At 38.1% G+C, this 27,541-nt stretch overlaps 1 protein-coding gene across 1 annotated transcript in view; it reads left to right on the forward strand.

The window, feature by feature from the left end:
* The window catches only part of LOC149241835 (homeotic protein knotted-1-like), a 70,113-nt gene extending 49,400 nt beyond the window's left edge, over window positions 1-20,713 (forward strand). Inside the window, exons 4-5 of the mRNA XM_089374067.1 lie at window positions 19,593-19,858; window positions 19,992-20,713. Coding sequence (XP_089230193.1) covers window positions 19,593-19,858; window positions 19,992-20,183 — 458 coding nt within the window. The 3' untranslated portion in view covers window positions 20,184-20,713. The remainder of the gene's footprint in view (window positions 1-19,592; window positions 19,859-19,991) is intronic.
* The last annotated feature ends 6,828 nt before the right edge of the window (window positions 20,714-27,541 follow it).

Genomic DNA, 27,541 nt, shown 5'->3' on the forward strand with positions numbered 1-27,541 from the left:
TGTGTGGTGACGATGTTAAGTCAAAAGCCTTAGTAACTACAACAACATCAATTCAAGATTTGGAGTGACGAAATACAAAGGCAAACATGCTCTTGAGAATGTCCATAAAGTATGGTACCTCATATTAAACACTGCAAGACATCCAAAAAGACATGGACAACACTCAAAGATTTGCATGAGACGAATAACACAAGTCTATTCTTATTTTTAAAGAAAGTTTCTTTCAATTAAGATAGAAGAAAATGAAAGTAATAGTAATTTCATTTCAAGAATCAAATAAATTAAAGACAATCTTGGTGACATAGGTGAAAAAATATTTAGCATTGATTTAGTTACTATAACTTTAAATGGTATGTTGGATGAATATGAAATATTCATCAAAAGTTTTGCAGTAAAGGATAAGGTTCCTAGTTTTTAGGAGATGGCAGGTATTCTTATGCAAGAGGAAGAAAGGAGAAATAATCTTAATCACAGGTCTCAAAGATTTGATCTGACATTGGTAACGAAAGGAAAACCTTTCAAAGGAATGTTGTGGGAGAAAAATAGAGGAGTAAATCCACATGTGAAACCATTTCAAGGACCACCACTGGCAAGAACAAATGAAAATATGAAGAAAAATTATGCCCATTATTATTGTGGTAAGATTGGTCATTTTGCTAAAGATTGTCTGAAAAGGAGGTATGATCAATTCAAATTTTCAAACATAGAAGGCACAGAGGACACTATGTTGACAATGATGTCACCATAAGTAATAATTTCAAAAATATGAAGTTATTCCCTTCTGATGTTGCTTTATTAGTTGAAAACGATGATACCAATGCTTGGTTCATAGATTTTGATCCATCTATTCATGTCTTGACATAAAGATTGGTTTGATGCATATAATGAAAACACTGATAATGCTTATATTTATTTGGGAGATAATATATCTCATGAAATTAAAAAGCATGTTGACATATGTATAAGATTGTTAGATGGACAGGAAAAACAAATCCAAAATGTTATGCACTGTGTATAAAGAATAATTTGATTTTAGTCTCCACTATAGCATATCAGGGTTTAAAGGTTGAATTTATGAAATCTCAATGTTTAGTGAAAGATATGCAATATCCCTATAAAGTTCTAGCAACAAGAGTAAGAGTTGGAGGACTCAAATAATGGAACCTTCAAATTTTTTACTCAAATAATGGCCTTTTAATTTTGAATAAGCCAAGAGTCATACAAAATGGATGGAAGCTAAGAAGGAAGAATATAATTCTATTATGAAAAATGAAACATAGGAGTTAATAGAGTTACATGAAAAGAAATTCCTTATAATATCAAAGTGGTTGTACAAGTTAATTTAATGTTGATGGTAGTATAGACAAATATAAGGCAAGATTGGTTGGAAAGGGTCATTCACAAAAAGGAGGTGTAGATTATGATGATATTTTTGCATAAATGAACACAATTAGAACGATGATAACATTGGTTGCAAATTACAATTGAAGCTAAATCAATTAGATGTAAAATCAACTTTTCTAATTGAATATTTAAAAGAAGTTTACCTTGTTCAACCAGAAGGGATTGTAAAATAGGGTCAAGAACATCTTCTTTGCAAGTTGAATAAAGCCTTATATGAACTTAAACAACTCACCAGATCATGATATAAGAAATTAGATGCCTTCTTCTTTCAACGGGGTTTTCTAGAAAGTGAAAGTGACCCTCATTTGTATATCAAGTCATGTAACACCCTCATCTCGCATTTACCAAAGTTAACCGGTCCGTTGGGGTAAACATGTGATGAGACGTTATTATGATCTGATTCAACTCCCCATGTACAATTAAAGAAGTGGAACCAATAAAACGCAACTAATCTGACCTTCTACACATGTTATAGAACCTTCAGGAGCCAACCAACCCTTTCAGGGGACCAACCCCTAAGGTAACTTGACATTTCACTAATCTAGAGCCTCAGTCGCTCCCATGACATGGGCATGCATGCGACTGAGACCTTCAAGTCACTCCCACAGCAAGGGCATGCAAGTGACTGAGACTTTTTCAGGCTGTTCTGTGCTAGCGACCCTAGATTTTATGCCACGTTTTAAGGGCCAGGACTTAAGCCACTGCTCAAAACTCCGTGAAACTTCGAGAAATTATAAATAACATAGAAACAAGGGTACTAATGCAAACAATTGATCAATGACTTGACTTGACCCTACTAGACATGGCAGGGGTTTCATCTAACATGTCACAAATATGCGATCTACAGGTCATATCAACAAATCTGAGCATATGGGTCTCATACTTATATGAGAATCACTAAGAAGCATTGATGCCTTATCACAATAGTTGCATTATCATATATTCATTTTTCATTCATTTACAAATCACAACATGATGAGAGCTATACATCATCATTGTCATAAAACATACTCGTAACCAGCATATAAACAACAGAAATAATAATATTACAACAACCATAAAATCCACATATAAACTAGTACATTTACACATGAAATACCAAAGGGAAAGAGCTCTTATTAATGGGTGAAAAATACAACCAGGTATGGGACTTCCACGAACCACCCGACCATAGATTGGTTGAACCAAATCTTTCTTCCAGCCAATCATCCCCATGCCATATTCCAAGCGTGAATGTGGGAGTCATAACCAAAAATCAACCAGGGCTTCCCGAGGCTAAACCACCTCACCCTTGTCAATAGGACCATGCTTTACCGCAATCCCCACCGGATCACTAGGTCCTAAGCAACCATGGATGCCACCGGATTTCTCCACCTACACCATGTGATCAGGTGATCAAATTTATGTTCGGAAATGAAAGTGCCCAGAACTTGTTGAAACTAACTCCAAATCGAAGTGCTTGTCGTTTTGAATCCAACGATGTTCGTTTCACCTCAATCCGACACCAGATGCTCAAGTTATCGTCTGTTGACCATTTTCCCAAACAGGTAAAAAAGAATTGCAGGGGACACGCTGACTATGCATTTTTGGGCCAATGGCATGCTACCACTTGGCTTCTCCAGATTGGTCAAAATATATTGGAATTTCATTGGTTCAATTTTTTTATTATATTTCTGGCTGGCTATGTAATTTGGTGGCTCCAATGGTTGGAGGCCACATGGACCAATGGTTGGCTGCCACGTGGCCTCCTTGTGGCATGGTAAAATTTGGTTAAGGGTTGAAGCACCCCACAAGATTCAAACCACATACCAAGCACCAAGCAGAAAAACCTCTACCACTGCGGCATTGCCATGAGACTTGACCAATATAGGCTCTCGACCTTATTAAAATGTGAATGCATTCTATTTTGGAGTTAGGGCCAGGGCAAAGCCCCAACCCTAGTCCTTGCACCCCCAAAACCAAGGGGCGGGACCATGGGTTAGGGCTTAACCCCAACCCCAAGCCATGGTCACAACCCTATGTTTAAATACCGGAGCGGATTGCCGGCAGAGTTGGATGGGGGCCAGCACCTAGGGTGAGGAGACAAGGCCATATGTGATCCCATATAACTGCCATCGGAGTTATCAGAGGGGGCCAACCCCTAGGGTGTGAGCGGGGGCCAGCCCTAGAGCCCATGTCCCGTAATATGACCATCAGCTTCGATTTTTGGCTCTCCCAGAAACTTCGGCACCCAATATGGTTCTATGCTCCGGCACATGACCACGTTGCAAATCGTTGGGGGCCCGGCCGCCAGGGGCTGGCGGTTAGCCCCAACCCTTGGGCATGTGGCCCCCATACGACCACAAATTTCGGAATTTTGGGGGTTAGAGGACATTTTCAGTGTCCAACAATTTCGCCCGTTGGGCATGATTGTAGGCCAGTTTTGTGCATTGATTCTGGGTTTGGGGCGCTCAAGCCAGATTTAGGTCGAATTGTAGGATGGTTAACATAGAAGTTCATGAGAGGGCTTCGAAGCTCATAACGTTTGGAGTTTTTATCCAAATTGAGCTCAGAAAGAGGCTACATAGGGGTTTTTGAATGTTATGAATCCATTGGTAGCCTCTATTTTATGATTTGAGCAGATTTACAGGGTCTTTTTGGAGGTTTGATACTAACGGTGTATGGGTCAATTAGGGTTTGGAAGTAGTTCTAGGAAGTTTTTGGGCATGGAGAAGATCTTGTAGGGGTATTCTCATTTCCAGAAGGCTACTACAACAACTATAACCAGTAGGGTTCAGATCAGGTTCAATTTCTCTTATCATGAATTTTTGATTATATGTTTCAATATGGAATTGAAGCACGCACATGATGTTCTTAACTCATTTTAGTTGAAGTATGTCATCTTTGAAGAAGATGTTTTGAGTTGGTTCTATTTAGAGAGTTCTTTGTAAGAGAACATTACCTTGTAGGGGTAATAGCCACTTATTTCCATGTAACAAATGTTTATGTACTTCATTCACACTAAATATATGAGTGGTCTAGTCATGTTGACAGACCCAGAAATGTAGCCCAGGAGGGGTAAATTCAATCAACAAACCTTTGTCTTTCTCTTCTTTATGCCTTCATGGATTATGCGTGTTATGTTCAGTTACATATGAAGACTAATTCATGTTTGAAGAAACATTGAATAAACCTGTTGTTTCAAGAGCCATTTTTAATCTTGCAAAGCGTTGACATGGTCCTAAATTTTGTTCTATTTGATTTTGGAAAAGAGGAAGAAATCACCTAATCCAATTTCCCATCACCATGAGGAATTTTCCTCTCCTAGTCTCCAGGCTTTATCGTACATCCCGCCATACAACGGTTGAGGATCCCTAGGCCTAATCAAGACTCCACCCTCCAGGATTTACCATATATCCTGCCATTCATCGGCCAAGGATTCCTAGGCCTGATCGAGGGCACCCACCTCTAGGCTTTACCTTATATCCTGTCATTCATCGATCGAGGATTCATAGGCCCACCCATGTACACAAAATCCAGCTTTATCGCAACCCACAATCTGGTTCAGTGGTAGCTAGTCCAAGGCTTTACCGCAATCCACAATTTTATTCGGGGATTACTAGGCCAAGTGTTCTTTATCTAAGAGACCACCTCACTTAGTTTCAAATCAATCCGACCATCCAGCTCAACCAAAACATGAGAACCCCATCACAACATGTCTATCCGAAAATGGCAAGGCAAGGCTGAATAACACTATCACACCTGGAAAAACCCATGCCAATGACAACAAGAGAACCAAATACACACATGCATGCCAAATATAGCAAGCAAATCACACATGTAATTTGATACCTACAAAGCATCCCGTTGCCGCTTCTTGATCTTTGCTTCCTCTTGCCTTCTTTTCTTTTCTTGATCCAATGCTGAAGTGATCCAAGAATGCTCTAAGTGTCCAAGAGTGTGAGAGAGGGAGATAATAGAGAGAGATCATCAAAATTGAACGACAAAAGGTACCAATTCATCCTTAGAAGCTTTTTTATTAATGAGGCTTTTATTTTCTTATTTTTCCATTATTTTTCTTTATTTTCCTCCTCACATGCAACTTGTGACCTTTCACCTTCCTTTTCTCTTAATTTTTATTATTTTCATAAACAAAATGACAATTAATGCCTCGTGCCTTTTCAAAGCATTTGGCATTGCCTTTGCCAATTTCCTTAGCCATAATAAACCAAATGAACACCTTCACTAGGATGTTTCTACCCAACATTCATCTTGGAATACGTGTCCCATAACGTGGTTATTATTTTTTCTTTATTAACTTTTATTACATGGAATTTCCCATGGTTGTTACAGAAACCTCCCCCTTGGGGAAACATCGCCCTGAGTGCTCAATGATACCTACAACCAACAAGATTGTTGAGAAGGAAAACATACAACCGAAGGAGCTTTATAACTTAGCTCATTTCAGTATTTACAATGATCAGCGTGTTAAAAAGAAAACCAACATGACAACATGATAACCATAATGACGTGACACCCATACTTCTTGTTGGAGCTCTCTAAAACAACTCATGGCAGTATTAACATCCATATACATTTATACATATACCAAAACATATACCAAAAACATTCACTCAACTAGTGAATAGAGAAGGATACATAGTCCGCATCTAATCCGCCATCTCCCATGTAGCTTCATCGGGCCCAAAGTGCTTCCACTGCATTTAACCTGCTCGATTGCTTGGTTTGAGAGAATGAGCATCTTTCTCTGCAATATAAACTAAGTTTCCAACCATAATTCTCCATTCGGTTCCACTTGCAATATATACCAGTCAATCACATGATCAACATCCTTAACATATTTCTTAAGCAATGACGCATGGTAAACATCATGGAATTTCATTGTAGAGGCAGTGCAAGTCGATAAGCTACTGGTCCAATCCTCTCAAGAATCTTGAAAGGTCCACAAAACCGAGGTGTCAGCCTGACACATGATCCAATCCTCAAGGAACGTTTTTCAGCTTGATGCACAAGTACATTTGTTCCCCAATTTGAAACTCCTTAAACACCCTGTTCCGATCTGCATAACTTTTATGCGTGTAATGTGCTGCCTTTAGATTCTTCTTGATGACCTACATTTCCTATTCCATCTGTGCCAACATGTCTGGTCCAATCAATAACCTATTCACTGGATCGCTCCAACTGATGGGAGTATTACAACTCCGCCCGTATAGTGCCTCAAATGAACTCATCTTCAGTGACACCTAATAACCATTATTATAAGCGAACTCAACCAGCGGAAGGTACTCCACCCATCTCCTTTGTTGATGCATCACATACATCCTCAACATGTTCTCCAATATCTTGTTGAGCTTCTGTGTCTGTCCATCTTTTTGCAGGTGATAAGTTGTGCTGAAGGCCAACTTTGTACACAAACATGCAAACAACTCCTTCCAAAACATGGAAGTGAACTTAGCGTCCCTGTATGACACAATATCTCTTTCAACACCATGTAACCTCACCACATTTTTGATGAATAGCTGTGCCACATCACTAGCTGAATAAGTAGACTTCATTGGAATGAAGTGCATTACCTTCGTCAACTGGTCTACCACAACAATGATGGAATCATGCTGTTTAGATGTCCTCGACAAACCTGTAATGAAGTCCATGGAAATGGCCTCCCACTTCCAATCTAGAATTAGAATTGGTTGAAGTAGTCCACTTGGATGCTTGCACTCTTCTATCACCTGCTCGCAGTCCAAGCATCTAGCCACAAATTCTGCCATGTCCTTCTTCATATTCGACTAATAATAAAAATTCTTCATTGTTGTCAATTTCTTATGGTATCCTGAGTGACTTGAATATGGTTTCACATGAAATTATCACAAGATAGTCTTCTTGAGCTCGCTATTGTCTAGCTCATATATCCTATCCTTAAATCTGATCAAGCCATTTGCTGTGAGACTATAGTCCAAATCCTGATCACCTATACCTTGCTGTAATATGTGCATAAGCTCCATGTACCTATCATCTTGCTAACCTGCCTGTAAGATCTGATGTTTTAAGTCTGTTGCATAAGAACTCATAGATGCAATATGATTCACCTGTATTCGCCTGCTAAGAGAATCTACAACCCTATTATCTTTATCCTTGATGTACCTGATCTCAAAGCTGAACTCACTGATTGTGGCCAACCATCTAGCTTGCCTGGCATTCAAATTCGGTTTATCAAACAAGTATATCAACCTACTATGATCATTCATCAAGATGAACTCCCTGCTAAGAAGATAATGTCTCCACATCTTCAAAACATGGATGATCACTTCCAACTCAAGATCATGTGTCAAATAATTCTGCTTGTGCTCATTCATTTTTTGCGACTCATATCACACTACCTGTCCTTCCTGCATAAGGACTCCACCAAATCCTTTCTTGCAAGAATCTGTACATACCACAAACTCTTTGTGCAGATCTGCAATCTCTAACAATGGGTTATTTGTCAACAATTGCTTCAATTGTTGAAAACTTATTGTACATTCCTCTGTCCATTCAAATTTCTTACCTTTCCTCTTTAGTGACGTAATATGATATGCAATTTGAGATAAGTTCCTGATGAACCTCCTATAATAGCCTGCTAACCCCATACATGATCTTACCTCATCCACATTTCTAGGAGCTGGCCACTCCATGATAGCCCTTATCTTCTGTGGGTCCACTGCTATACCTTTTGTGGAGACCACATGCCACAAGTAATGTAACTTTGACTAAAAGAAAGTGCATTTGCTAAGCTTAACATACAATTGATGCTCTCTTAGTAATCTCAACACTGCAGCTAAATGTTTGACATGTTCTACCCCATTCTTAGAATATATCAAAATGTCATCAATGAATACAATAACAAACTTGTCCAGATAAGGATGAAACACAGTATTCATCAAGCACATAAAGCTAGTGGGAGCATTAGTAAAACCAAATGGAACTATAACAACTTCATAATGCCCGTACTTGGTCCAGAAAGTTGTGTTGTAAATGTCCTCTTTTTTTAATGTGTACCTAATGATATATGGATCTCAGATCAATATTCGAGAACATTGTTTCTCCTTTCAACTGATCGAATAAATCATTAATTCTCGGCAACATATACTTGTTCTTGATGGTCACCTTGTTCAATTGCCTATAATCAATGCATAGCCTAAGAGTACCATCCTTCTTCACAAACAATACCGTCGTACCCCAAGGCGACACACTTGGCCTAATGTATCCCTTGTCAAGACTTTCCTTCAACTACAACTTCAACTCTACTAACTTTGGTGTGCTCATACTATATGGTGCCTTCGACGCTGGTGTTGCCCCTAGTACCAACTCAATAGAAAAGTCGACTTATTTGTGAGGTGGCAACTATGAAATATTTTCTAGAAACACATCCTAAAACTACTGTAAAACTGAGTACCTACTAAATATCTTCTCATCCTCATCCTTTTTACCTTTATCGTTAGAAATGTGCACTACAAATAACACACACCCTTTTCTGTGACTACGCTTCGTCTGCATAATTGTCACCATTCTAACTGATGTTTCTTTCTTCTTACCTTGCAAAACTCTTCGTTCCCCATTGTTTTCCAAGCAATTAATGACTTTTTCATAATAATCCCCTTTGGTCCTATAAAGATACAACTAGTCCATACCCAACAACACACTGTATGATCCAAATAACAATGCGTTCAAATGTGCTGATGTAGGCATACCATTCAACTCGAATGTACAAGATCTTACCCAAAGATGAACTCTCTTCTTTGTACCTATATCCAACTGCACTAACCAAGATTCTACATGCACTTATTTATTCAAACCACAATTATCCACAAAGTGAGGATTAACATAGCTATAATTAGATCCAGGTCAATCAAAATAGAAACAACTTGATCACAAAGCTTACCATTCATCCTAATAATATATGCTTGGTGATCTTCCTGCCTATTATCCAATCTGACAGATACAAGTAATGCTCTGCCGAACATCCCCAACAGTCTGCATCTTTGTGCATTGTAGATATGAGGCTTACCGACCTGATTCTGCAGACAATTCGTCTTAATATGTTCCTTACCACATGTCCAACATTGCAACCGTCCTGTACCATCACCTCTATTATGTTGCTGTGACCCATGTCCCTATCTAGCTACGTTGAACTTCTTGTATGGTGCAAGATTCTCTTTCTCTTCTGTATTATGAGGCCTTGTTCTTTTTGGCTGCCATTTACCTTTAGCTTTATCTTTCCCTTTCTGTCCTTGCTACAATTATGTCTAACACTTTGATTGTTCATAACAATGCTTCAATTTCCCAATAACTTCCTTAAGTGATTGAGGCTCAACATACTCAATCCACTTTCTAAATGCTAATGTCAATCCACTGACAAATCTTTGAGCTTTAGGCTTTTCATCCTTAAGATACAATACATACCTCAATAGCTCTAGGAACTTGGTCGTATACTCCTCATCTGTCATCGATCCCATCTTGAGCTCATAGAATTCCTTAGCTTTGATGTCGTACTACCTCTCTGACAAATACTTATCCCTGAAAAATCTCTTCAATTCATGCCAACTCAACTCTTATGTCATGATGTCTCTAACCCGTTTCACATCTTCTCACCAGATATCTGCTTTCCCTTTGAGGTTGAAGATAGCCATTTCAGCATTCATATTCTCTGTGTACTCATGCAGTTCAAAGAACTTCTTCATCCCAAGTAACCAAGTCTCTACATCCTTCGGCTTCTTCAAATCTCAATCAAAGGTAGGTGGCTTTGCTTTTATGAACTCATGTGGCAAATATCCTGTCACTCATCTTGTATGGATGATAACAATGACGATCATAGTGCTTGTTAGAACCAGAACTAGAATAAAACTTGTGTCCATCACCTCTCTTATCCGGAGTGTCCAAGAACCTACCATCTCTGATTGTGTCATCCCTATTTGACCTGTGCCCACCATGATATCTACTACCATATGCCCCACTAGTTTTATCCTCCTACCCATGGTTGATCAGAAGTGGTCCCTGTCTTTGTAATTCAGAGAAACTTTGAAGGATTACTGCATTGGCTTCGACTTGTTTCTCCTGTGCGTGCATCATTCTATGATTATCTACTTTGCAACTTCTTATTTCTTCCTTTAAGCTTTTCATTATGCCTGCTAAGTCGGAAGAGTGCCCAACACCACGATGCTCATCTAATCCATAGGGAGAGTCTCAAGAACTATAATATAGCACCTTGCTAGTCATCTTTGATATTCTTTCTGCAAATATATCATGTCAACTAAATTAGAACACAATATAATCAATATACGTCAGTATATTTCTAGAGAGGATGTTTCGTCTGCAAAATCAACCAGATTAGCACAATACATGTATAAACATAATCGTAACAATACATAAACATCATTTCAACCATTATCAATGCATTACCATACCAACCACATAGCATGACCTCATGCATGACAACAATTACCATGTCAATGTATGCATAATCAACATATGTATGCCATGCATGCATACACAATACATAAAAACATTGACATGCATAACCAATGCATAACCGACCTATACTCATGATAAACACATCCAACATCAACACCATCAAATTTCACATGGTGACACAAATGAAACCATGACCACCACCATGCATACACAACAAGTACATAGACCACAAGCATAAGGAGCACGTATGCAATTGTCATGCATGTATGACCAACACACCACCCATCCAGTCCAAGGGGTGAACCATGTTCTGATATTACTCTGTAACACCCTCCTTCCACATTTACCCAAGTTAACCGGTCTGTTGGGGTAAACATGTGACGCGAGGTTACTATGATCTAATTCAACTCGCCATGTACAGTTAAAGAAGTGGAACCGACAAAACACAACCAAATTTGACCTTCTACACATGTTACAGAACCTTTAGGAGGCAACCAACCCTTCCAAGTGGAATCTTGATTAGGCATAGGGATTCTTGATCGTTGTATGGAAGGGATGTATGTCCACATAATTTTTTAAAGTTACAGTGGTGAGTTTAAACTCCAAGTGTCGAAGAGATAGTAAAAGAAATGCAACCAGAAGTACTATTTTTGGTTAAAAAAAGCGTCATTTCAAGATTCGTTGATCTGAAATGTTCATATATGGTCACAATTATTTAGCCAATGTGAGTTGAGGCATTTTGAATAGATGGAGATTTAACGCTGCCTTTTGCATTTGATGGCCAATCAGTTCAATGGAATTTAATCGAATGGAATGCAGTTGAGTGGATTCCATACCAACAACCAGACAAATGGGCAACATGGTTCAGACCAAATTAGGTTATTGATTTCGTGCTGGATAAGTTGCCAGCGACACCCAAAGCGCTTCCACTGCACTTTAACTTGCTCAATTCTTGGTTCCAGAGCATGGGCATCTTTCTTTGCAATATACACTAAGGTTCCAACTAGTATTCTCCATCTGGTTCCACCTGCAATACAAACCAGTCAATCACATGATCAACATCCTTAACATTTTCTTAATCAATGACACATGGAAAACATTATGGACTTTCATTGTCAGAGGCAGTGCAAGCCGATAGGCTACTAGTCCAATCCTCTCAAGATTCCTGAAAGGTCCACAAAAGTGAGGTGCCAGCTTGGCACATGATTCAATACACTTGTTCCCCAATTTGAAACTCCTTAAACAACCTGTTCTGATTTGCGTAAATTTTATGCATGTCCTATTCTACCTTTAGATTCTTACTGATTACCTACATTTCCTATTCCATCTCTGCCAACATGTCCTGTCCAATCAATACCTTGTTCATTGGATCACTCCAACTGATGTGAGTATTACAACTCCGCCCTTATAGTGCCTCAAACGGACTCATCCTCAGTGACATCTGATAATCGTTATTATAAGCGAACTCATCCAAAAAATGGTACTCCACCCATCTCCTTTCCTGATGCATCACATACATTCTCAACATGTCCTCCAATACCCTGTTGGCCCTCTCTGTCTGTCCATGTGTATACGGATGATGAGTTGTGCTGAAGGCCAACTCTGTACACAAACTTGCAAACAACTCCTTCCAAAACTTGGAAGTGAACTTAGCATCCTTGTTTGACACAATGTTTCTTGCAACACCATGTAACCTCACCACATCTCTGATGAATACTTGTGCCACATCACTAGCTGAATAAGTAGACTTCATTGGAATGAAGTGTGTTACCTTCGTCAACCAGTGCACCACAACCATGATTGAATCATGTTGTTTAGATGTCCTTGGAAAACTTGTAATGAAGTCCATGGAAATGACCTACCACTTCCACTCTGGAATTAGAATCGGCAGTAGTAGTCCACTTGGATGCTTGCACTCTTCTTTCACCTGCTCACAGTCCAAGCATCTACCCACAAATTCTGCCACGTCCTTCTTCAAATTCGGCTAATGATAAAAATTATTCACTGCTGTTAATGTCTTATGGTATCATGAGTGACCTGAATATGGTTTCGCATGAAATTCTCACAAGATAGTCTTGTTTAGATCACTATTGTCTGGCACAAATATCCTGTCCTTAAATCTGATCAAACCATCTGTTGTGAGACGATAGTCAAAATCCTGATCACCTATACCCTGCAGTAATATGTGCATAAGCTCCATGTACCTATCATCTTGCTAACCTGCGTATCAGATCTGATGTTGTAAGTTTGTCCATAAGAACTCATAGATGCAAAATTGTTCAACTGTATCTGCCTGCTAAGATAATCTACAACCCTGTTCTCTTTACCGTTGATGTGCTTGATCTCAAAGTTGAACTCAGTGATCGTGGCCAACCATCTAGAAGTGCAGAGTGCTTGGATCATTGTGAATGGGGATGAGCCGAGGCTCGCAGCTGGATCAACATCGGTCCCAGATTGGGAGAAACGAGAAAGCAGAGCAAGGACAATGTTAAAGATGTCAGTGAAAGACTGCATTATACCGCACATCAGAGAAGGTAAGTCAACTAACGAGATCTGGGGAACTCTGAAGGAACTATACGAAATCAGGAATTCAAATAGTCTTCTGTTCCTTAAGAGTAAGATCCTATCTATAAATATGGAGGAGAATGAAACAATTTCTTCATTCGTAGCAAGGATTAAGGATCTAAAAACCAAATTATTAGATATTGGTCATACAATGGACGATACAGATATTATCACCATTACAATGAATGGTGTCATTGATGATTATCAAATGTTCATCACTAGGATAAATGCCAGAGAAAAGATCCCGCATTTTGAAGTGCTGACAGGTATACTGATGCAGGAAGAAGAGAAGAGATCGACTCTAAAACCCCAGAGTGGCGATCTTGCATTGATGGCGAAGAAGAACTTCTACAAAGGGAAAGGACGTCCACAACAACAAAATAGAGCAAGTTCACAGAAACGGCCAAATCAGACCCAAGGTATGCATCCGAATAAAAGCTACTCTGAAACTAAATGTTTTTATTGCGGAAAATTGGCTCATATTGCCAAGGAGTGTAGGAAAAAGAAATATCATGAAGAACAGCAGAAGCCGAAAAGACATGCAGGGCATTTCGCGAATGGTGATCAAGTGCAGAATTTAAGATTGTTCATGGCAAATTGTGATGAAAATGTTGATGCAGACATCTGGTATGTAAATTCAGGAGCATCAACACACATGACAAGGAATAAGCACTGGATGGAGGATTTTAAAGAGATCAATGAAGGCGCACAAATTTACCTAGGTGATGACAGAAGTCATCAAATCAAAGGATGTGGGAAAGTTTATGTTATTCTACCTAATGGTAATATCAAATAAATTTATAATGTAATGTATGTGCCTGGCATAACAAAGAACTTGATTTCTGTATCTATGATTAGAGATCAAGATTTGAAAGTTGAATTTTTAAAATCTAACTGTTATATTAAAGATTTACTAGATGGCATGAAGACAATTGCTAGAGGAATCCGAACAGGAGGTCTGTACAAGTTGGATGTGAAATCTGGACCAGTTCGAGCATTGACAACAACGAGCCTGACTATAGAAGAGCTTTGGCATCAGAGATTCGGCCATATCAATGTTAGAAAATTATATATTACAGAGCAATGGAACACATAAAATATTGCAGAAATATAAACATATAAAACGCATAAAACAAGAGAGACACAGATATACGTGGTTCACCTAGTTTGGGCTACATCCATGGAGAAACAACCAGTCCTTCCTTTTATATTATTTAGTAAACTGAAGAGATACAACCTACAGTAGATCCACTGTAACACCCTCTTCGCTCTCAATCTCCTCTCTCTTCCTCACTCAGAATACAGATGTGCATAGACGCAATACAATTCCCTCATATATAGTGAGTGGTTGCCTTCTAGGGAAAAAAACCATAAATTAAACATAACTTATACCATCAGATCATCTACCTAATGAATGGCCCAAATTAACTAGAAATTACTAGACTTTTACAAGGCAATTTTACATCTCTATTTTTAGCTTCGGGGCGCTGCCATCGAATCCCTGTCGGGGGACCATTGGCCCTCGGACCTCCCAGTCGGGGGGGATTAGCCCCCTTGGACTCCCGTGGGGGGGGACAAGTCCCCCCTGCATCCCCCCGCGTGGAGGGGTGTACAGTCTTCCTAGGGTATACATCCGGCTGAGACATTTGAATACAGAAGATAATCATGCTCCACACCCAACAATCAACTACAATGATTTGCTGTTATTACAAAAGAAGGAAATGGTAAGAGATCTTCCTATGCTAAAGCAAGTACATAATAACTGTGATGCCTATACTTTAGGAAAAATGCATAGAGAAGAATTCCATGTTAGAGTATAAAAGAAACAGAGGGATATACTGGAGTTAGTGCACACAGACCTTTGTGGTCCCATGCAGTCAAAATCATTAGGAGGTGCACTGTATTTTCTACTATTTATTGATGATTGTACGAAGTTTTCTTGGGTGTATTTCTTAAGTAAGAAGAGTCATACATTCGAATACTTTAAGCAGTTTAAAAATATGATTGAAAGACAAACAGGGAAACAGATAAAAATTCTCTGTTCTGATCAAGGGGGAGAATACAGGAAAGATGATCTTATCAGATATTGTAAAGATCATGGAATTTTGCAGCAGTTCACAGTACCCCATACTCCACAGCAGAATGGAGTGACAGAAAGAAAGAACATAACACTGGTGGAATGTGTTAGAAGTATGCTAAAAGGTAAGCATCTTTTGAATGGTTTTTGGGCTGAAGCAGTGAATACTACAGTTTATTTAAAAAATAGGAGTCCTACAAGAAGTCTTGAGTCTAAAACTCCTTTTGAAGCATTATATGGATATAACCCTGTAGTAAAACACTTAAGAATATTTGGATGTAAAGCATTTTCCCACATACCAAAGGAAGATAGAAGAAAATTAGACTCAAAAGCCATCAGATGTATGTTTATAGGGTATTGTTCATCATATAAAGCATACAGATTATTTAATTCCTCTACTTACAAGATCTTTGTTCGTAGAGATGTTAAATTCCATGAGTAGGATAATGAAGAACTTGATGAGCACTATGATGGATGGGACATTCCGTACTTTGAGGAAGAAGTAAAGAACAATCAGGGTTAGCAATAGACAAAGGCAGAAGATGAAGAGCAACAACAACAACAGCAGAAATAACAACAACAGCAAGAAGAAAAAGTAAATTATGATCAAATAAGGATTGAAATTACCGCTCCACCACTCCGGAGATCAGGTAGGAAAGCTCAAATTCTTGCAAGATATAGCGAAAATGCTTTTATAACTAGTATGATGAATGTGGTTGAACCGTCTAGTTATAAAGAAGCAAATGAAAATAGTGAATGGAAAATAGCCATGGAACATGAATATGATTCAATAATTAGAAATAACACTTGGGAATTAGTTGAAATTCCTAGAGGAAAACAGACCGTAGGTTGCAAATGGTTATATATTTGAAAATTAATGCAGATGGAACTATAGAAAAACTGAAAGCTAGGTTGGTTGCAAAGGGGTACACACAAAAAGAAGGGATAGAATATGAAGAAACCTTCGCCCCTCTAGCTAAATTGAACACCATCAGAATGTTAATAGCTTTAGCTACTGAGAAAAATTGGATAATGCACCAACTCGATGTAAAGTCTGCATTTTTGAATGGAGAACTGAAAGAAGAGGTTTATCTAGAGCAACCGGAAGGGTTTGTCCAGAAAGGAAAAGAACATTTAGTTTGTAGGTTGAAGAAAACACTCTATGGACTAAAACAAACTCCCAGGTCGTGGTATGAGAAAATTGATTTATTTTTTCTACAAGCTGGCTACAATAGAAGTAAGAATAACCCTAATCTTTACACCATGAAAGATGAACAAGGGTGCGTAGTGCTGATTTCATTATATGTAAATGATTTGATAATTACAAGTGATGCTATATATCTAATTGAGGAAATCAAGCAACAGATGTCACAGATGTTTGAGATGAAGCATCTCGGTGAACTCAGATACTGTTTAGGTCTTGAGATCTGGGGAGATTCAGGTCAAACATTTCTCTCTCAAGCAAAGTATGTCAAAGGTCTATTAGAAAAGTTTAGAATGGATCAGTGTAAGCCTGCACCGGTACCATTGCAGCAAAACATCAAATTGCAGTGTGAGGATGGCTCAAAAGCGGCGGATGCAACACTTTACAGACAACTGGTTGGGAGTCTAATCTACCTAACCACCACTAGACCTGATTTGGTTTATGCAGTTAGCGTGTTAAGACAATTTATGTCTAAGCCACTCGAAAGCCATTGGAATGCAGTGAAGAATGTATTGAGGTATTTACAAGGTACTGTAGATTATGGAATTATTTACATCGACTCTTCTGATGTTAGATTGGTAGGATTTGCAGATTTAGATTGGGCAGGAAATGTAGATGATTGCAGATCTATAACAGGTTATGCATTCAATCTTGGATCTGGGGTGATCACATGGAGCAGCAACAAGCAGAGTATCAAGCCATGTGTGCAGCAACGTGTGAGGCGGTTTGGTTGCGGAGACTTCTCCAGGATGTTGGGGAAGAATAGACAGTCGCAACAACAATTAGATGCGACAATCAAAGTTCAATCAAGCTGGCCAACAATTCAGTGTTTCACAAAAACACTAAACATATTGATACTTAATTCCATTTTGTTAGGGAGAAAGTGCAATCTAAAGAAATTCATTTAAAATATTGTAGTACATGTGATAATGTTGCGGACATTTTCATTAAGCCTCTTGGAAAAGTTAAGTTTCAAATGTTTAGGGAGATGTTAGACATATATGTGAACTCATTCTCCATTAAAGGGGAGTGTTGAAGATAATGGAGAATATCCTAGAATAGGTAGAGTTGGTTCACGTAACCTCATGATAGGAATTAGTTTCTATTCTTAGGATGTTGTTCTAACTTCCCTAAAACCATGTTTTCTATTTAATGTGTAATGTGCATGAACAATGTAGAGCATTCTGCAGAGCCAGACTCTCTTTCGTAGAGCTGACCAGTGGGTTTTATTTTGATTAATACAAACATTACCATTTTTATCAAAAAATATTCAAGTTGAATATTCGTTCATGATGTGGTGGACATGCAAATAATAATAGATTTTATATTAAAATAACGGGTCTCTTCCCTGAGAAGATAATGCTGTTTTCTTTGTTGTACCTCTTAGAAAGAAATTAATGGAGAAGAGTAGGAGGTGGAAGATACTAGTTTTTCATTATGAACAAAAGACATACATGGTAATTTAAAACTCGAATGAAATTCTAATTTTCGGAAGCCCATCTCTTCTGGTTTAAGTAGTGTGTTTGAAATTTTCAGGGATTTTCTTTAATATGTTTTGGTTGCTTTGGCTAGTACGATTGACAGGTGTTTCAAAACAGCAATGGATATAGGTTCTCATACAAATAACCAATGTCTCTGCTCTTTACTTTTTAACAGTATTCTTCTTCAAAGTCTTCACTTCATCATACATCGTAATTCAAATTCCTCTTTCAACCAATGTCTCTGCTTTTTACTTTTTAACAGTATTCTTCTTCAAAGTCTTCACTTCCTCATACATCGTAATTCAAATTCCTCTTTCAAAACGTTGTCTTAACTTGTAAGAGGAGCCTCGTGACTAGCTGCTGTATTAAAATAGTGCACGCTGCCCATATGTTGCCCACCAAGTGTAGGGTTCTTTATCTATCTGCCTCTCACAAATTTCAAATGGGGTATCAAACATTGACCATAAACATGACAATGTCGTAAAAATGTGTCCAGACCAAGATGGTAATACAAGCACCTCAAAGGATCTCATGAGATAGTGATGCATTGTAGCCCGACTTTGAAACAGAAAATTAAAAAACATCTTGGACAAATTTCAAATGGGCTATCGCACTTTGACCATAAACATGACAATGTCGTAATAACGTACTCAGACCAAGATGGTATAATAGACAACTCAAAGGATCTCATCAAAGAGTGATGCATTGTAGCCCGAGTCTTGAAAATAAAATTTAAAATCCCTCCGGCCATCCTCCGAGCTAAGTAATTACAGCATGGTGCTAGGCCAGTGAAATATGTGATTTTGATTCAACATGGTTCATGTCATCGAACTTTAGCTTTGGCATGGGATTATAGTCATAAAATTGATAATGATTGCAGAGGCGGAAATACTGGAGATAATAGAGTCAAAATTGGAAATGGAGGCAACAGCGCTTCTCATCATTTAATAACGGCTAAATAAACTAGATAAGGGACAAGTAAACAAACAGGAATAAATCCCAACTTAAACTCAACTAATTTAACTAAATCACAACTAACTATGACACCTAGCACCAAGCAGACACTTCAATTAATGTTCTCAACAAAAATCTGGTTGTGGAAGAAGCATTTGCAACTGTTGCTGAATTTCTTCTTCTTCTATTTTAGAGTTGGTTTTAAATTTTCATCCACTGTTCCATATCACCTATAACCAGTGGGGACTGTTATAGGCCTAATTTAGTACAAGAAGTGGGACCTATTTTAGTAACTTTGGCTTAGTACGTTTGTGTCCCTGTGTATTCTTTCCAGCTTATAGCCTTAATTTAGTACAAGAAGTGGGGGCAATTTTATTAAATTTGGCTTAGTTCGTTTGTTTCCCTGTGTATTCTTTTCAACAAAGAGATGTCTTTAATGTATTATTACTACTTTTCGCAGCTGACAATGACGAAAAGACGGAGGGAGGTGGATCTTCGGAGGAGGTCGAGGACGGCAGTGGTGATGAAACGGATTTTCAGGAAGTGGATCACCATGCAGTAGAGGATAGGGAGTTAAAAAATCATCTCCTTCGCAAATACAGTGGATATTTGAGTAGTCTAAAACAGGAATTCATGAAGAAGAAAAAGAAAGGAAAGCTCCCTAAAGATGCACGGCAAAAGTTACTTGATTGGTGGAGTCTGCACGACAAATGGCCTTATCCTTCGGTATGATTTCTCATTGTAAATTTTGTTTCGTCTTTATCTTTGAGAATTGCCCCCACTTTATGATGTTTGTAACTAAAGGCAAAACCAGTATTTTACTCATGCAATGAGTTAACGTCTTCCTTTGCCATTGCAGGAGACGGAGAAAATAGCTTTGGCTGAATGCACGGGGTTGGATCAAAAACAAATAAATAATTGGTTTATAAACCAAAGAAAACGCCACTGGAAGCCTTCTGAAGATATGCACTTCATGGTAATGAACAGTCACAGTCCTCACAGTGCTGCCTTGTATGTTGAGAGACATATGATGACTGAAGGGTATCTTTAGATTGCTAGAAAGAACCTTCGGCTGAAAACAGCACACAATGCTATTGCTCTTGTTGTATTTAATTGGCATGGCTTTCAATTTTCTTTCCCTTTTTTATTGGTAAATAAAAACTTCAAATTTATATAAAAAGGAAAGATAAAAAACAGTAATGACCCAGATTGAAAGAAAAAGGTTTAAAAGAGTGGGGAATTACACACAGCCATAAAATGCCAGATATCGAGCAGGTACAATTCGTAAACTAAAAGGATAGGAGAAGAAAACAAATATAAAAGGGAAATAAAGGATAACACTCGGCACTAATCAGGTAGTCCTAATTGCCGAGAGCAGTAAAACCCTAACGGCCTAGCTAGCGTTAAACTGAACGAGCTTAGCACAGAGGCAGAGTGTCAATCGCTTGTGGGCCCTGGCACTCTCTCTCCCTGAGGACCGATATTGGAAGAAAGCTAAGTTAAATTTGTATGCACACTTCGTAATTTTCTGACTTTTGGAAGTAAGTTAATCTGGAATTTTCCATTCGAGTGGGTTCCTTCGTTGCTAATCTCCATGGGCTTTTAATCTTGATGCATTTATATTTTTCTTTTATGCTATCGTCTCCAGCGGAGTTATACTGCTGTGCTTTTACTCAGCTGTAATAGAGCATTTGCGCAGCATTTGGTCATGGCCATAAGTGAATATGACGAGTTGAACTTTGCTGTTACGTTCTAATGTCTCTAACCGAATTTCTGTTCTCTGCATTAGAGTTTTTTGTACAGTTTTCTGTGCTGTAGCGGGGCAGGTAATCCTGCATTACATAAATGACATCATTTACATATTCTAGAAATTTACTTGAAATCTCAACGCTCTCTCCTAATTTCAACTGTTATAAGTAATGACACTAACAATGTCTTGTCTTTTTCTTTGAAATTTAAATACATTTATAACCAAAGTCTTTGTGAAAATATCTGCAAATTGATCTTTTGAACCACAAAAAAAAAGTAACATGTATCAATCATCGCAAATTGATCTTTTGAACCACAAAAAGTAAGTAATATGTCTCATTGACAAGCTCACGGATGAAATGAAACCGTGTGTCAATGTGCTTGCGCTTTTTGTGAAAGACATTTTTTTGATAACGAAACTATAGAACTGTTATCACTGTAAGTCGTAGTTGGCTCCTTTTGAACATTTGAAAGATTTGTCAATAGTCTTTTGAGCCACACAGCGTAACAAGCTGCTGAAGTGTCAGCCACATATTCTGCCTCTGCTGAAGATATCGAAACGATTGGTTGTTTCTTGGATGCCCATGAAATCATATTGGTTCGAAGATGAAAAACATACCCTGAGGTGCTTTTGCGATCGTCTAAGTTGTCAGCTTATTCGCTCTCTGTATAACTTGGAAGGGAGTTATCTTCATAATGTGTGTAGAGCAAACCATAGTCTAGGGTCCCTGCAATATATCTTAGGATCCTTTTTTCATGCCGAGGTCAACAGAATCTCAAATTTTATTGGAGGAAACCCAATTTGATTTGACCATTCACAGTCACTTTAATTCTGGAGTCGTCGCAATGGAATATCCACCGTCGATCTTTATGAGCACGATCCAACGGTCTTCGTGCAATATCGTGCTCCAAAAAGCGCACTACTTATTGTTTTGAAATCATGCGATATCGGTGGTTTTGTATGGTTACGTGTCACCAGCTTAGGTTAATCGCGTGAATCTGAGAAATACCATTTACCATTCCTTAAGCGCATGAGATACGCTTACCACTTGGGAATATCGCTCACGTGCTTAATATGCGTTTTTAATACATACGTTTTAACAAAGGTTTAACGCTTGAGCATGGAATAATCCTTAATGTTAACCCACTGTAACTTATCAATAAAATGCATAAACAAAAAGTAATACCCGATTAGCGCCCAGAACGCTGATACACAGATTCTAGAGAATTTTTGCACCAGGAATAGCACGTAATACCACATTTAATCAATTATTCAATAACATAGAAATTATAGAGTCTTGGCCCTCTCGGGTTGATTACAACAATTTGTCTGACCTCTGTTTTGCTCGCAAAACCTCTCTCTCTTAGTCTTTCACTTACTCCTCCCCTATTCCATCTAATCTCTATCATTACATTGTTTCCTTCCTTTTATGGATCAAATCCTATCCTAACAGCATTTGACAACGCTATTTTTATCAGCTCAACTATTAAATCCCTATTCTCAAGCTCTGATACACACCTCTTCTAACACTTATCTCTTATTCTAAAAATAATACAATGATTTAATCATTATAATAAATGAAATAAAGATCATTTCGAGAGATCCAACCCTCTCTTCTCACTGATTTGACCACTCAAGTCAATGAAATCCATCTCGTGTTAGCCACAACATGTGAACATACAATCACATCGCTGGCTAAATCTAGATGCTCCTGCACCAGACTCCCGGGGAAGAAAAGAATCATCCATCAGACTTCCAGGGTTTACTCCATACTTTTGCAACTACGCTGTTGTCAACCAACTGGAATCCTCTATTGGCTGTCCTTTCCATTTGACTAAATATTTAAAATAAACCTGTCCTCTGGTCCTTTTAGTTACTCTCTTCTTCAGAACAATTTCCACCTCTTTCTTGATTGTTTTAGGCATTTGTTCTATTCTTCATCTTCTGTAGGTTCATCCTGTAGCTCTGACTCTGTCTCCTTGTATGGGTACAAATCTGCAATGTTAAAGATAGGCGAGATTCCAATCCCTTCCGACAACTTAATTTCATAAGCATTGGTTGAAAATTTTCTCACAATTCTACATGGCCCTATCTTTTTCAATTTCAGTTTGTTATAGGTCCCAACAGGAAACCTTTCTTTCCTCAAGTGTACCATCACTAGATCACCCACTTCAAATTCTTTTTTCTTTCGCTTCATATCAGCTCTCTTTTTGTATTTGCCACTGCTTTCTTGCAATTTGTCTTTGACATCTTCTTGTAGTCTTTACATGTGCTTTGCAAACTCTTCAGCCTTTGCACTTCTTGTTTCGTGTTTGCTCAAATTTCTAAGCTCATACACCTCTTGCATTCATTCCAAAAACAATCTCAAATGGACTCATCCCAGTACTTCGGTTTTGAGTGTCATTATAGGCAAACTCAGCTTGAGCAAGTGCTAAATCCCATTGCTTAGGATTTCGATACATTAAACTTCTCAATATGTTTCCTAAGCTTCTGTTTACCACTTTGGTTTGTCTATCTGTTTGAGGGTGATATGCTGAACTGAAACTAAGGTTGGTACCTAGTTTCTTATAAAGAGTTCTCTAGAAATGCCCAACAAACTTTGTATCCCTGTCAGACACAATACTTATAGGCAATCCATGTAACCTTACAACTTCTGAAAAAACAGATTAGCAATATGTGTTGCATCACTAGTCTTCTTGCATGCAATGAAATGTGCCATTTTAGAAAATCTACCTACCACAACATAGATGGAATCATTTCCTCTTTGAGTTTTTGGCAATCCCAAAACAAAATCCATACTAACTGCATCCCATGGTCGTTCTAGTATTGGCAATTGCTGGTACAATTATGTCATTTGGCTTCTCCCCTTAGCATGCTGACACATCTTGCACTTTTCAAAAAATCACTTAACATCAGTTTGCATCTTTGGCCAGTAGTAAAAAGCATTTACCTGAGCAAAAGTTTTGTTTTGTCCAAAATGCCCAGATAACCCTCCATTGTGTTTCTCCTTGATTATGTTTTCCCTCATAGAACATTTGGGAATGCGCGATTTGTTATCTTTAAACAATAAACCTCCTTGGATAAGATAATCTAACCACTAGCTTCTATTTTGAACTGTCGGATTTTGTACAACTGCATAGATATCTTTAAATTCTGCATCATCTCTATACATATCAACCATTTCTTCAAATCCTACAACAGTAACTCTTAATTCTTGCGCAATGAAATTTACTTTGCTCAAAGCATCAACAACTTTGTTCAATTTGCCACTTGTATGTTTGATCACAAAAGTAAAACTCTGTAAATACTCTAACCACTTGGTATGCTTCTTGTTCAATTTTGGTTGGTTGTTTATAAATTGTAATGCATGATTGTTAGAAAACAATACAAACTCCTTTGGTAGCAAATAATGTCTCCATTTTTTTAAAGCTTGCACAATAGCATAAAATTCTTTATCATAAGAAGAATATTTTTTTTTTTTAGCTTCATTTAGTTTCTCACTAAAGTATGATATTGGTCTTTGTTCTTGACTTCAAATTGCTCCAATTGCAATTCCACTGGCGTTCTTTTCAACTTGAATAACTTTTCCAAAGTCAGGCAAAACTAAAACTGGTTTTTCTATAATTTTCTTCTTTAGCAACTTAAAATTTTGGTCTAATGCTTCTGTCCACTTGAATGGCTGATTAGTCTCTTTGATTGTTTCCATAATTGGTGCACAAATCTGACTAAAACTTTTGATAAATTTTCGATAAAAACTTGAAAGACCATGAAAGCTTCTTACCTCAAATATGTTTCTTAGAATAGGCCAGTTCCAAATTGCTTGGACTTTCTCTAGATCCATTTTCAGACCACCTTTAGAAACTACAAACCCCAAATAGATTAATTCTTCTTTCATGAAACAACATTTCTTCAAATTTTTATTAGCAGTTTCTCTTTCTGCAGAGTTCTTAGAACCAACTTAAGATGCTCCAGATGCTCCTCTTTGCTTCGACTAAAAACTAAAATATCATCAAGATAAACAATGACAAACTTGACTGCATATTCTTCAAGACTTCATTCATCAATCTCATGAATGTACTGGGTGCATTAGTGAGTCCAAAAGGCATCACTAACCACTCATACAACCCACTGTTTGTTTTAAATGCAGTCTTCCATTCATCTCCTTCTCTAATCCTTATTTGATGATATCCACTCTTTAGGTCTATTTTAGTAAAATACCTTGACCCACTTAAACAATCCATCAAATCATCCATGCATGGTAAAGGAAAACAATACTTGATTGTGATTTTGTTGATGGCTCTAGAGTCTGTGCACATGCGCCACTCACCACCTTTTTTGGGCTCAGCACTGTTGGCACAACACATGGACTAAGACTCTCTCTGATTAATCCCTTATCCATCAGTTCTTGCACTTGTCTCCCAACTTCTGCATTCTCCTGAGGAGTCAATCTATATGCTGCTTTGTTTGGCAAACTTGCTCCAGGTATCAGGTCAATGTGATGACTAATACTCCTGATTGGTGGTAATGCATTTGGAAACTCATCCACAATAATATCAACAAAATCATTCAACAAAGTTTTGATTTCTTCAGGTAAATCATCCAAGTTTGTAGAAGTCAAAATTACCTTAGGTCTCCCTATGACAGCAAAATGCATTTCTTCACCTTTTCCAACTTCTTGCAATAGCTCCTTTCCACTCATCAGCATAACACTATTTCCAGCTGTTCCTTTGTCTACTTCATCTTTTAATGGCAACAATGTATGCTTCACTCCATCCTTCTCCAAGGTATAGGTGTTTTTTCTACCTTCATGAATGGCTTTTCTATCAAACTGCCAAGGTCTTCCCAGCAATACATGGCATACATCCATTGGCATTACATCACATAATACCACATCCTTATAAGTACCAATTTGGATTTCTACTTTGTATTGTTCTGTCACAATAAGCTGATGTCATTCTTGCAACCATGATACTTTGTAAGGAATAGGGTGTACTGTTTTTACTAATTCCGGCTTGTCCACCATTTTTGTAGAAAGAAGGTTATCAGTGCTTCCACTATGAATTATCACTTTACAACATTTTCCCTTGGACTTGCATGTAGTTATGAATAAACTCTTTCTCTGAGTTGGTTCTCCTGTCTCTTTTTCTACTTTAAGCAATACCCTTTTCAATAACAAAGATTCTCCTACTTCGGGTGATTCTTCCTTATTTGTAATTTGAGGTTTTTCTTCCTTTGCCTCAGCCACATTCACATTCCGCTGATTTGTTGCTTTATTATGAGCAGATTCCCATGATCCATGTCCCCATTATCCACATGTATAATGCCGAATTTCTCTTCCTCAGCCTCTTCTTCTTGGTGCAAATCTTCCTCTACTAAAGTCTCCTCTCTGTGGTCTACTACTTGAACCTCCTGCTTCACCCTAGGGTTGTTGAAATCTTGATCTAGTAGTTCCTCTACCTCTTGCTGAACTTTTCCCTTTGTTCCTCTGATTTTGTTTTCTCAACATCTTTTCCTCTGCTTTCAAAGCTGCTTGATAGGGATCTTCAATTGTCTTCAGACTCAACAAGCTGATTTCATCCTGTATGTCATATCTCAAGCCATTGATGTATCTGACTACCTTTTCTATGTCATTTTCTGCATGTCATGCTCTAATGCTCAGCTTATAAAACTCTTTTGTATATTCTTTAACAGTCATTCATTTTTGTCTCAAATTTTGCAATTGTATGAAAAGATTTAACTGATAATCTTTTGGCATAAATTTAGCTTTCAACCTACTCACCATTTTATCCCATTGTTTGATCTTGGACTTCCCCTTTCTTGCTCTAGATGTTTGTAGTTCATCCCACCAGATAGCTGCATGACCCTTCAATCTGGTAATTGCAAATTTCACATTCTTTTTGTCATCAACCTCCTCATAGTCGAAATACTTGTCCAATGAACTGATACAGTCCATCAACTCTTCTACATTGAGATTCCCGTCATACAAAGGTATTTCCACCTTTGGTCTTCCACTTGCTTTGGCCAACATTTTGAGTACTTTGGTAGCTTTGCTTTCGTCCTCTTCTTCTTCCTTAGAACATTCCTCTGCAGCACTGGGATCTCCTTCATCAGGTGGTCTCCTTTGAGCAGTTTCCATTGTATCCATCCTTGTGCACAAGTTTCAAATCTTTTCCAGCAGAACTGCATTTGCTATAGGTCTCCCCTGACCAGTTTCCATTGTATCCATACTTGTGCGCAAGTTTCAAATCTTTTCCAGCAGAACTGCATTTGCTATAGGTCTCCCCTGACCTATGCCATCTCCTCTCCTAAGTGGCATGTTTACTGTAGTAGACTTTATCCTTGGGCTGTAATACCAAAATGATGCCAAGGTCAACAGAATCTCAAATTTTATTGGCGGAAACCCACTTTGATTTGACCAATCAAAGTGACTTTAATTCTGGAGTCGTCGCAATGGAATATCCACCGTCGATTTTTATCAGCACGATCCAACGATCTTCACGCAATATCGCGCTCCAACAAGCACACTACTTATTATTTTGAAATCACGCGATATCGGTGGTTTTGTGTGGCTACGTGTCACCAGCTTAGGTTAATTGCGTGAATCTAAGAAAATACCATTTACCATTACTTAAGTGCGCGAGATACCGCTTACCACTTGG

Source organism: Pinus tabuliformis, chromosome 8, assembly GCF_031772625.1.
Source record: "Pinus tabuliformis cultivar Carrire ecotype Pingquan chromosome 8, CPIR1, whole genome shotgun sequence".
NCBI lineage: Eukaryota > Viridiplantae > Streptophyta > Pinopsida > Pinales > Pinaceae > Pinus > Pinus tabuliformis.